General features: G+C 47.3%; 1 protein-coding gene across 2 annotated transcripts in view; it reads left to right on the forward strand.

The window, feature by feature from the left end:
• The window catches only part of LOC311531229 (uncharacterized protein), a 30,772-nt gene continuing 17,718 nt past the window's right edge, over positions 1 to 13,054 (forward strand). The window contains exons 1-5 of one of the 2 annotated variants that reach the window (XR_014714160.1): positions 1 to 254; positions 3,452 to 3,540; positions 4,094 to 4,220; positions 4,838 to 4,951; positions 5,316 to 7,601. Coding sequence is in view for 1 of the 2 variants with exons in the window: in XM_084648449.1 (XP_084504575.1) it covers positions 3,517 to 3,540; positions 4,094 to 4,220; positions 4,838 to 4,951; positions 5,319 to 6,601 (1,548 nt within the window). In the remaining variant the exon portion in view is untranslated. Of the gene's footprint in view, positions 255 to 3,451; positions 3,541 to 4,093; positions 4,221 to 4,837; positions 4,952 to 5,315; positions 8,812 to 13,054 lie in introns of those variants that run through there. The other variant, XM_084648449.1, reaches the window with a different exon arrangement.

The following is a 13,054-nucleotide window of genomic DNA, read 5'->3' on the forward strand; positions in this document are numbered from 1 at the left end:
GAAGTGACTCGCTCTCGCTGCAGTGACTCTGGGGCTTTGTGAGGAGCCCACGCTCCTTGCAAGATCCCCGAGCCCCGGCGGCTGCTGCTGGGGACCCCGGGGCCCTGGCTGCAGCCGGGAGAGGGGAATCTCCAGCAGTAACATTCCCGCTGCTCCCAGGAGCCTCCCCCCGGTGCAGAGACCCCAGCCTGGCCAGGACCCCCCATCCCGGGCTCCAGCCCCTGCTCCCGGGGAGGGCACCGCTTGGAGGGAAGGTAAGAGAGACCTGCCCATCCCCCCAGGGAGAGGTGCCCCCCGGTGCCATCCTGGCTGCAGGGGGAGGGTTTGGCCCCAGGCTGCTCCCAGCGGAGCTGGCTGCGATTCCCTGTTAGAGGTGAACAGGGATGAGGCATGGGAGCAGGAGGGGGGCTGAAGAGGGATGTGTGAGGGGAGTGCGGGAGGGACCATGGGGATGTGGGGCTGCTGAAGGGAGGCTGAGGGAATACGCAGGAATCAGGGGGCAGGGGGAGGATTCTGGGGCTCAGAGGAACAGAGCTGGAACAGAGGAAAACTCTGTGGGGAGAAAGAAGGAAAGGGGGGGCTGTGGGGTGGCTGAAGGGCGACTATGAGAGCAAGTGGAGACTGGCTGGGGAAGGGAGAGCCAGAGGGTCGGAGAAGGGAGCGGGATGGTGAGAGATACAATGGCAGCTCCCCCAATCCATGGGGTAGGGGGGAGGGCTGCCTTGCCCTGCCCAGCCCAGCAGCTGGTGGGGAATCTTTCCCCCCAGAAATGGTTAAACAAGCAGTGGGCGGTGGAGAGGGGATTTAACCCTAAGGGCTCAGTATTTACAAGGGAAATTCGCTCCCCCCGCATGCACATGTAAACCCTGCTCCCAATTTATTCTTGGATCTTTTTAAGACAATCTCATTATTTGGGGATCTGATTCCTGCATGTTAAATGCTTGGAGTTGACAGGACTCAACAGCGTCCTGCTCTGATTTCTGTGCAGGATTTTGGCGACAGCAGGCAAGGAATCCAACTGGTATTTATTTTGGGTTGGTTCAGATTCAGTTCCATTCATTGTATTTGGGTTCATTTCTGGTTCTAGCCACCCAAAGAAACAAAAATAAAACTTCAGTTACCTGTTTAAATCTTATTTCAATCTTAGTGGAGGTAAATTAAAAAAAGAGAGCTGCAACTTAAAATGGAAACTGTTTTGATTTTTGGCTATTTATTTATTTTTTAACTTTAACTTTTTACATGAATTTTCCTGAATTTTTTTGTTGTCAAATAAACACAATTTTTTTAATGAACGATTTGGCTGAACAACCTAAAATAACATCTTTCAACATTTGCTTTGCCATATTGGACCTCTGCAGTGAAAGGATACATTTGAGGCCTGGAAATTTTCTTTCAACACTCACTCGTGTTGCTGTAACTGCCAGTATATTTTTTGCTAATTGATTCAGCTTGGGCAAGACATTTTCTGGATGTTCCCAGTAGTTTGTTCTTACTGAGAAATGGCTCATCTGCAAATGAATCAAGAATTGGCCCAATCCTTTTCTGGGCTTTCCTTCGTCCAAATATCACTTCCTTTTTAGAGATTTCAAAAGCTTTCAGAAGAAGTTCCAATGCATCTTCCGATTTCAGACATGTCTGACAGATTTTATGACATCATTACTTCTGACGGAAGCATTTCCATCTTCTTCCATGTTCTGGTGTAATGAAATTTTGCCTTGACTTTGTCGTCCTCTGATAGTGGGGGGAGGGTGTTCGGGGGGTGGTGGACGTGGGCATCAGACAGTGCCGGAGGGGTGGGCGGGGGTTTGGGAGTGGGCCCTGCAGCTGGCTTCAGTGAGGAAGGGAGTTTGGAGCATGAACCCTGCTTCAAGTGGGAGGGAGGAGCTGCCCCAGGGGGTGGACATGGTAGGAGGAGGCCTGTCTAAGGGGAGAAGGTTGGGGAGCCATTACCTTTGCCCTTGGGCTTGAAGAGATATTATGAACTTCAGGGCCCAGGGAGCATCCCCACTCTTCTCTCCCCAGGGGAGCATCTCAGAGGTGGTTCCTCTACCTCTGGGCCCCCCTTCTGCCTCCCATGGTGTGCAGGAAGCTCCCAAGCTTCTCCTCTCCCTTTCTGTGCTTGTGGGCTGGTCCCCTTCTCTTCTCATTCTCTTCTCACTATCCTGGGGCAGGCCATTCTGGGAGCCATCACCGGCCCATTGGCTAGTTAGTTTCTTCTCTTAAAATTAAAATGAGAAATTCAGATCACTGAATTTTTTTTTATATTGAGCTTAAAATTATGCTGAATCTTTATTTTAACTGGTCCCCTCTCCCCCACCCACTTTTTTTTAAGTTCAGTTCAGTCAGTAAATAAAAATTATGGTTCAGTTCTGGTTCCAGTACAAAATTCCAGTTTGAACTGGTTCTCTGGTTCCAGTGTGAGTCCAGATGGGCAAATGAGATTAGCATCGGTCTGACTGTCTCTGGGGGCTGCAGGGGCAGCACAGGGAGGCTCTGTCATTTGCACCCCCCACTAGAGGGCTCTGATAATTGCTAAGGCAGAGGAGGCCGGTGTCAATCTCTGTGCTCTGTTTAGTAGAGCCCTAGAGCTAGCTGGGCTTCCTGGGGCAGATGCTGCTGCCTCCATTGTAATCTGGGAGCAGGGTCTGTGCTGGGATAGACCATCATTAAAGCCCCTGTGTGCCCAGTCAAGGGGGGACTTTCTCCTGTGGCTGAAACCAGCCCCTAGGGCAGCCCCGGGTTCTGCTGGAGACTCCAAGTGATGAGAGAGACCTGAGGTAAAGTGCTGGGGATGGACAGGAAAGTGACTCTGCACAAATGGCCCCTCCTCTCCCCATCTCTTCTCCCAGCTGTCTGCGAGTCCCAGATCTGCTGCCCTTGATACATCCTGTCACACACCTGCTAGCCCTGGCAGTAGCTATTAGAGAGAAAACTCACAGGAATGGCAGGACAGAAACCAGTTCTTCCATGCAGAAGGGAAAGGGAAGAGACTGGAAGGGGCAGCAAGAGCAATAAGTGGGGGGGAAAGGTTCCCGGCTCCCAGCCCTGCCTAGCTCCATTTCATGCTGCACCCCAGGGCAGATTGACTTTAATTAGAAGAAGGTGAGGAGCAGAGAGAGGAAAAGCCAGTTCCTGCCTCTACCTAGTCCCCATGCTGCTGGGGGAATGTGCTGCCTTGGGGACAGTGTCAGGGGGGATCACTGAAGTAGCTCCTTTGATTCTGCTCTTTTCCACTGCTTGGCTCAGAGACTCTGTTACTGGGAGTGTTTAAAAGTATCTTCTGGGTTTAGTCCCTATGGAAGGGGTCAGGCCTGTGTTGTAATAATGTCACTGAGGGTTTGCTCTGCATCACAGAGTCTAGCCTGTCTGTCTGCAGGGTAAGAGTCTGGGGGGAATTGGGGTGTGAAATGGACTAACGCTATTCAGAAAATTCCCCTTCTCACCCTGACAGGCTTCAGAATAAGGACAACGTGTTGCTCCAGATCATCCCATTTTCCTAGGGGACGGGGAAGGGAAATGGCTATGGTGGAGCCAGCTCAGGTATGGGATTTTTGGGGGAGCTGCTGGGGAGGGTTGTTGTGGAGAGGGAGGGGCAGGAAATACAAAGGGTGAGGCAGGGAGGGGGACAGGGTGTGCTAAAGCTGCTTGGACATGCTCAGCCTAAGGCCTGATTTATGAACAGGCCAGTGGGGGAGGGAGTGAACATTTCCCCATTTCTGAAACAGGAAACAACTCCCTGGTCAGGGCTGGGAAAACAGACCACTAGGCAGAGACTGTGGTGAAATACAAAGGGAGGGTGCTGGGATTCCTGTCCCTGTTCCCTGCACGTAGCTCTGCTTCCCACATCAGCCTGTAGGCAGCAGGTGTGTGGTAAATGAGAAGACCCTGCTGTCCTCCCTCTTCTGGGAGGGACAAGGAGCTCTCACCTTCTCTCTGTTCCCTGGAGCCTCCTGGCCACTCTGAGCAGGGTGAGGATGGGATTCTGCTCCTCTGGCCCTCCCAGAGCTGTCCTATTTGTGTGCTGCTTCCCACATGAATAGTGGGATTGTGGCTGGGGCAGCAGGTACTGAGTGGGAAGCACCTGTTGTTTCAGATGCCGGTGACCTTTGAGGATGTGGCTGTGTATTTCACGGAGGGGCAGGGGGCTCTGCTGGACCCCGGTCAGAGAGCCCTCTACAGGGACGTCATGCAGGAGAATTATGAGACTATGACCTTGCTGGGTAAGGATTCCTGTCCCCTCAGTTATTTGAAGCCCTGGGGCCAGCATTTCTGCACCTGGTCAGGTTCTTCCCTAGTCAGTTACATTAGAGGGGACTGGGTCTCATAGTCCACAGCTCCTGTGTAAGAGAGCCATTCACCTCCATACCCCCTCCAATGGTATAGGGGGGTCATGGACCTAATGAACATGCTAATTCATCCCCATCCCTCCAGCTTTCACAGGGGCAGGAGCAGTGTATTATCCTATCTGCATTATTTCTCACTCATACACAGGATCTCTGTTCACCTCCCTTCTTGGAAATAGCTCCATGTGTGGGGAGGGCACTGGCCTCTGGACTTTTAGACATATCCAGGGGTTTAACACCAGAGCTGTTTGTGCCTCAGCAAGTTCCCTAGAGCACACAGATCCTGAACACTCCTAATGAGGGTGTGACAACTCCCCTTCCCCCAGACATTGACCTCTCCCAACGGGGCTCAGAGACCATGTTCCCATCCATTCAGATCCCACAACCCCCCAGCAATTCATGGGTCAGTTTAAACTCAAGATGTATCCTTTGTGACAAATACTCCACCAATCATCAGTGCACTCTGATTATGCCTGATTTCACCCCCTGAGCAGGACTTCCCATTCCCAAACCTGACCTGATCGCCTGTCTGGAAGCAGGGGAAGAGCCGTGGGTCCCAGATCTTCAGGCCTCCAAAGAAACGAAGCTCTCAAGAGGCACCCACGGAGGTGAGGAGTCAGTGACACTGACACAGAAACTATCTTGCAAAAGAAGGAAAAACCTAAAAATCCCAAAAATCTGGTATGAGCACCCTCAGTTCTGTCTCATCCCACCCAGATTAGGCTGTGGTCGGCAGGTGTCATTCATCATGGCAGATATCACTCATGGCTTCCCATCCACCCTGTTAGCTGTCAGGATTTTTCTCCGTGACTTCACTTCCCTGTCAGTGTTTGGATGGGATGTGGAGGCATAATCCAAATTCTTAGTCTTCCAACAGCTATTACATTATGTTTTCCCTCTTTGCTATTTCCCTTTCTGTATTTTCTACCAGCCCAGGCAATGACTTCTGCCTGGATTCTCTCTCTCCCCCAGCAGGTGATGAGACAATGAGTGAGAATGAGGAGGGGAATCCACAACAGGAATGTCCTGAGCCAGTGGAACTGCAAGGGAGCACAGTTAGAAAAGCAGATGGGAATTTTTTCCAATGCTTGGAACAGAGAAAACCCTGGAGTAATTGGCACAGGTCAGAAAGGAAGCTGGGAAATTGCCAAAGGAAGCAAGTGGATGAATCCATTGAAAGTGGGAGAGGAGGCAAGGATTCCAAGGAAAGCAAAGCCCAGCTGACAAATCACAAAGGAAAGAAACCCTATAAATGCTTGGACTGTGGTAAAAGCTTTAGTGGGAGCTCAAATCTTATTAACCATGGGAGACTGCACACGGGAGAGAGACCCTATAAATGCCTTGAGTGTGGGAAAAGCTTCAGTAATGTCTCAGGCCTTATTTGCCATAGCAGAATCCACACGGGAGAGAGACCATATAAATGCCTTCAGTGTGGGAAGAGTTTCACTGTATCCTCAGCCCTTATCATTCATCAGAGAACCCACACGGGAGAGAAACCCTATAAATGTCTTGAGTGTGGAAAAAGTTTCCGTGCACGATCAGCCCTTAGTGTACATCAGAGAACCCACACAGGAGAGAAACCCTATAAATGCTTGGACTGTGGGAAAAGTTTCAGTCAGAGCTCACATCTCATTAGCCATGCAAGAATCCACATGAGAGAGAGGCTATATAAATGCCTTGAGTGTGGAAAACGTTTTATTGCACCGTCAGCCCTTATTACACATCAGAGAACCCACATGGGAGAGAAACCCTATAAATGCCTTGAGTGTGGTGCAAGCTTCAGTCGGAGCTCAAATCTTGTTACCCATCAGAGACTGCACACAGGAGAGAGACCATATAAATGCCTTGAGTGTGGGAAAACTTTCAGTGCACCATCAGCCCTTATTGTCCATCAGAGAACCCACACAGGAGAGAAACCCTATAATTGCTTGGACTGTGGTAAAAGCTTCAGTCAGAGTTCACATCTTATTAGCCATGGAAGAATCCACATGGGAGAGAGGCCATATAAATGCCTCGAGTGTGGAAAAAGTTTTATTGCAGCATCAGCCCTTATTGTACATCAGAGAACCCACACAGGAGAGAGACCCTATAAATGCTTGGACTGTGGTAAAAGCTTCAGTTGGAGCTCAAATCTTATTGCCCATGAGAGACTGCACACGGGAGAGAGACCCTATAAATGTTTGGACTGTGGGAAAAGCTTCAGTCAGCATGCAAGCCATATTAAGCATGGGAGAATCCACAAGGAAAAGAAACTGTGAAAATGCCTCCACTGTGAGAAAAGTTTTAGTCAGAACTCACACCTAAGTAGACATCAGACAATTCAGACAACAGAGAAACCCCATAAATGATTGGATGATGGGAAAAGCTTCAATCCCAGGTCATACCTTCCTAAATGTCGGAGAATTCACATGGGACAAAATCTACAAATTCCTCAGCTATGGAAAAAGTTCGATTTGAAGATCAAACCTCGCTTCACATCTGACAATCTACGCAAGACAGAGAACCCATAAATACTTGGATTGTGGGAAAAGCTTCAATAACTGCAGGGAAAGATTCAGTCTGAGCTCATGCATTATTCCCAATTGGATAATTCACAAAAGAAAGAGCTTGAATGTGGGGGTAACTTCATTTGGTGCTCACACAACATCCAGCATCAGCAAATCCACATAGGGAAGAGGCTTCTCAGATGTCCTTAGCATGGAAAATGCTTCAGTTTGAGCTAACACCGCAATGGACACCAGAGACTCCTCCACACAGGAGAGAAATTCTCTCAGTGCCATAACTAGGGCTAGCCAAAGTAGAAATTTCACTTAGTAATTTCCATGCACAGCAGTGGCATTTGGCTCCCAGGTATCCATCTGCTCATGTCTGGGGGCAGATTCCAGCAGCAGCTGATCCTGAGCTGAACAGGGACACTCTGGCTTTTTCTGGTCTAAGCAAAGCACAGGAAGAGGAGGAGAAGTCCCAGTCAGCCCCTCCTTCCTGCTGCAGCCCTGGCTGCTGAAGTTCTGGGCCTTCCTGCCTCCTGCTAACCTGCTGGGGGAAGGGAGAGAGAAACTCCTCCAGAAGCTCCCTCTGCCTGGATGAAGTTCCACCCTTGCCTTGCCTTCCCAGGCATGGTTTCTCTTCCATGGAGACTAGGAGAGAGATACTTGGGCCAGGCCCCACATTCGCTGTGGGCACCTGTCCCCACCCTGCGTCTTCCAGCAATATTCCTGGGCTGGGCTCCCCCACTTACCTGGAGCTGGTCCCTGCAGGGTGAGTGTCCCTGGGCTGGCAACACTTCCCCTCTCGAAATCCCCTAAGGTGCTGGGATTCCGGGGGATCAAATATGAAGGGACCAGGAGGAATGGGTTTTGGGGAGGAATCTGAGGGATTGAGTGGTTGGGTCTGGTGGATGTGGGAAGCAGAGGATGCTGGAGAAATAAAATGTTAGGGATCATGGGATTAGAGCAGAGAGTATGGGAAAGAGAAGTGCTGCCTCTTATCAGTGACGTCCTCAGCCCCTTTTCGCTGGGCAGGGAGCAGGTCCTCAGGGAATCTATTCTGAAGCACTTCATGGAGAGGAAAGTGATCAGGAACTGTCAGCAAGGATTCACCAAGGGCAAGTCGTGCCTGACTAACCTAATTGTCTTCTATGATAAGATAACTGGCTCTGTGGATGAGGGGAAAGCAGTGGACATGTTATTTCTTGACTTTAGCAAAGCTTTTGATACAGTCTCCCACAGTATTCTTGCCAACAAGTTAAAGAAGTATGGGCTGGATGAATGGACTATAAGGTGGATAGAAAGCTGGCTAGATTGTCAGGCTCAATGGGTGGTGATCAATGTCCATGTCTAGTTGGCAGCCAGTATCAAGCGGAGTGCCCCAAGGGTCGGTCCTGGGGCCGGTTTTGTTCAATATCTTCATTAATGATCTGGAGGATGGTGTGGATTGCACCCTCAGCAAGTTTGCAGATGACACTAAACTGGGAGGAGAGGTAGATACGCTGGAGGGTAGAGATAGGATACAGAGGGACCTAGACAAATTGGAGGATTGGGCCAAAAGAAATCTGATGATGTTCAACAAGGACAAGTGCAGAGTCCTGCACTTAGGACAGAAGAATCCCATGCACTGCCTCAGACTAGGGACTGAGTGGCTAGGCAGCAGTTCTGCAGAAAAGGACGTAGGGGTTACAGTGGACGAGAAGCTGGATATGAGTCAACATTATGCCCTCTTTGCCAAGAAGGCTAATGGCATTTTGGGTTGTATAAGTAGGAGCATTGCCAGCAGATCGAGGGACGTGATCATTGTCCTCTATTTGGCATTGGTGAGGCCTCATCTGGAGTACTTTGTCCATTTGGGCCCCACACTACAAGAAGGATGTGGAAAAATTGGAAAGAGTCCAGCGGAGGGCAACAAAAAAGATTAGCAAAAAGAAAAGGAGTACTTGTGGCACCTTAGAGACTAACCAATTTATTTGAGCATAGCAGCTCACGAAAGCTTATGCTCAGATAAATTGGTTAGTCTCTAAGGTACCACAAGTACTCCTTTTCTTTTTGCGAATACAGACTAACACGGCTGTTACTCTGAAAAAAGATTAGGGGGCTGGAGCACATGACTTATAAGGAGAGGCTGAGGAAACTGGGATTATTTAGTCTGCAGAAGAGAAGAATGAGGGGGGATTTGATAGCTGCTTTCAACTACCTGAAAGTGGGTTCCAAAGAGGATGGATTTAGACTGTTCTCAGTGGTAGCAGATGACAGAACAAGGAGTAATGGTCTCAAGTTGCAGTGGGGGAGGTTTAGGTTGGATATTAGGAAAAACTTTTTCACTAGGAGGGTGGTGAAGCACTGGAGTGGGTTATTTAGGGAGATGGTGGAATCTCCTTCCTGAGAGGTTTTTAAGGTTAAGCTTGACAAAGCTTTGGGATGATTTATTTGGGGATTGGTCTTGCTCTGAGCGGGGGATTGGACTAGATGACCTCCTGAGGTCCCTTCCAACCCTGATATTCTATGAGTCTGTGAATTCAAATGAACCCCAAAACTCTGTTTGAGCTTTCTGAGCTTAAATCACTATTTCCGTCTCTTGGTAAAGTGGCTTCTTTTGCCAGCCAAGTCCAGAACATTTATAGATGGGCAGATTTTGGATTTGGTTTGTTTTTGTTTCTTTTTTCCTTTTGTGGCATTAGAAGAATGTTAAAACTTTTGAAAATGACACAATCAAGTAATGAGGGGGTGCTGAGTAAAGCAGGTTTAGGCAGTTCAGAAGCAAATGGATAAATTTGCTTTTTCTTCTTTTGGGAGTTATGATTTTGTGGGATTTCACTTTCTGAACCTGAAAGTGTTTTGTAGCTCACCTTGTAGTGTTGGTTTTCCTTTCTTCCTCAAGGCTGTTTGGTCACAGACAATGATATTAGTTTAGTTTGACAGGATGTAGCACAAGTTTATTGGGGACTTTATGAGACAAATTATAATTTGCCAGAAGAGTCCTTTTTTATTTTATTTTAACCTTTCTTTATCCTTTGTCATGAGATCTTTGTGTTTTTTGAACAATGAAAATTATCAATATCTCTGAGCACAAATACCTAGCTTGAGTGCTAGATTCTCACTCCGAGAGGCCAAGACTGATAGGACATGGAGTTACTGCCTGACCCCTTCAGAGATATGAGATACAGTCAAGTGGGTGAGAGGGTGGGGAGAGAGAACTGGAAAACTGCAAACTTGTCTACTGAGAGCCAGACAGCTGAGGCTGAGAACTGTGAACTTGTTGCACCAATGCCAGAGAGAGACAAATATTGCCCTATGAGTGCTGGGTGAAGCCATCCCTGAAATCTAAAGGGGTACAAATGGTACCCCTAGAGGAATGATGAGGCGAGGGGGCAGTGTCTCCCGATTACTGAGAGGATGAGCTTTGGCAGAGACAAGTAGGAAGCTAGGGAAGCCAACACACCTCGTCCAGCCTTAAAGCCAGGCTGATTTCACACTGAGGGCTTTGTTAAGGTAAAACAGATATCCAAAGTATACAGATACCTGAATATTTGGACATATGTAAATGAATATATGTTATGATTACTAATAAATGAATGTTACGTTGTAGGACAGGGTTTATATACTGAGAAATATATGCCTCAACACCTTACTCCTTAAAATGATTGTTTGGTTGTACCACAGCAGTGTTGATTGCTATTTCCATCCCCTTCTTCACTCAACGCTGTAGCTTAGCTTTCTTGGTTTGATGTACCATGTAATAGCCCATTCCCATGAGAACAACTGTTAATGCCTGGATTCCCATTAGGATTACGCTAAGGGTTCAGACCACTGGCTGTAAAGTCACATCCTCTGGAATTGCCCACCAGAGTGTTTCCACCTCTCTTTGTACATTTTCTATTTCACTCATTTGCTGCTGGATCAGTTGAGTTATTGGTATTAGGGATTCTTTGGTTCTTGCCACCAAATCATGTGTTTCACTGTGGGGAACAATTCAATCAATAAGTCTTGTAAGCATTCATGTGGAATGATTGTTTCAGTGACAGCATTGCCTTTGCTTGTTAACCAGAAGGCATGGGCTCCTATTTGAATGGTGCTGGTAACAGGCACTCAGAACCCAGCATCACTTGTAGGGCAAATGTTGCCAGCTATGGAAAAATTATGATAACCTATAGCAGAGGCCATGTCCTGAATTCATACTACCTCATTAACCAGTCTGTTTTGTACCATTTGAGCACAGCCTTTTCTGGTGTTATTAATTATCAAGTGTAGTATAGCATTCATACAGACACCATCCATTATGTTTTATGCAACAAGCCTGATTAATTTCCGAGCCAGTTTCAGTTGTTAGGTGCACGGTGGGGTAATGCTGTACATATGTCTTGTTTACAGTCATCCCCACACTATTTGCGTAATATACCTTAACTGGCTCTTGCAACCATCTAGGGACTGCCATCATGAGATATACACTTTTGCCATCCTCCTGGTCCAGTCTTGGGACCCTATCAAATTTAGCAAATTGTAGAAAGATAGGCACAATATGATTGATGCCTTGCTGTATTTGTTTTAAGATGGCTGTAGGGTGTAATATCTCTGGCCAGTTCTGAAGTTGCAACTGCAACAAACTTTTCTGTACTATCTTGATTACTCTATTGCCATAGGCCATGCAAGCAACTGCCAATGAAACATCATTATTTTGTATGCTGTCGATGAGGGACAGAATGGTAGTATTCAGGTGGCTAAACCCTTGAGCAATCAAATGCATATTATCAATAGTGATTGCATGCTGGTCCAGTAATTAACTGCTAATATCTCTTCCTGTCTTAACTGCTTTGCCTATTCCATTCACAATGGTGTTTATTTTTAAATTAAGATTTTCAATAACTGCAGAGTTCCATATGGACATGCCAAGGCTGGAGCATCCCAATGCTATTCCTAATAAATCCCTCCTGTCTCTATCATGTTGGCTGATTTGGGAGCCCTTCCAAAATTGTAATTGCATCTCCAGTTCCAAATTAAACCAATCCTTCTAGCGTTTGGGGCACTGCCTTAGCATTGTCATACAGGCAAAATCGAGTTTTAGTGGCACATAGCTCCATCCTACATTCTCTACCATATACTCTACAGTAGGGTGTAGGTGAGGTAGGCCATGGTTGTACAATGGGACACTCACTCCTTGGGGTAGTGTCAGTGTGTGGAGGAGTGGAAGGAGGTGGCGTTGGGGCTGTTGTTGGACAGGCATCTTCACATACCTGTACATGGCAGATGCATTTACTGGTGCTCGGGGTCATGGACCAAGTTCCTGTGTATGTTTCTGTATCTTTTAATTGAATGTTACGAATGTGAATAGATGCACTCCACTTATCCTGCAAGTCAGTAAACTTCACCCTACTTGTCCAATCTCCTTATGCTTTTACACTTGCATTTATGTAACTAATTACCGTGTCTATTGCTCGAAACCAGTCCAAGTATACTGTGTTGGTCTGGAGCTTGTGTGCTTGGACAACACATACCAGAGTCAGATCCTCCCCTACCACTCCTGTGAAATATTGCTCCACTACGTGCTTTGGTGCCACTAGAACACACTCCATTTCCGGAATGGCTCGTTTCCTTTCCTTACTTTGTCTATGTTCATGTTCACTTGGTGTGTTACTGTTAGGAGTGTTAATGGAATCTGTGTGAGGAAGTGCAGTAAGAACGATAGTCTGATCACAATTAATGACAATATCAACCTTCCAACAGCATGCATATTCTCCCTGTGTCTCTTTCCTCAAAATCAGTTCCTTTTCAATCCATCGTCAGGCATTATCGACCTCTTGGACAGGAACATGTTGAGCAACACTACGGGCTCCAGCACTCCATCCCCAAGCCAACATAATCGCAAAGGGTGACACCCTGAGGATGTGTTCATTTGTCGCTTTCCTTCAGTTTCACACACTAATTTCAAAACCGTTCCAATAGGGTGCTCCTGACTTGCTGCATCCCATCCAGTGGAGCTATTAACTGTTTCTGTCCAAAGAGTTCTGGTCACCGAATGTGTTTGGTTGATCTTTTTGACATCGACCAGTCCCTTTGCTCCTTGAGCCACTACCAGCACACCCAACAGGGTCCGTATCCAGGTTGGCAACCTAAAAATATATAAAACAACACTCGCCTCTCTCTCATGGGTAAATGTGCATAAATTTTTTTAAAGCAGCAGGAATATTAATAGCAGTGGTAATATCAGACTATTATGATTATAAG

This window comes from Lepidochelys olivacea (genome assembly GCF_965140295.1).
Source record: "Lepidochelys olivacea isolate rLepOli2 genome assembly, chromosome: 14".
Lineage (NCBI taxonomy): Eukaryota > Metazoa > Chordata > Testudines > Cheloniidae > Lepidochelys > Lepidochelys olivacea.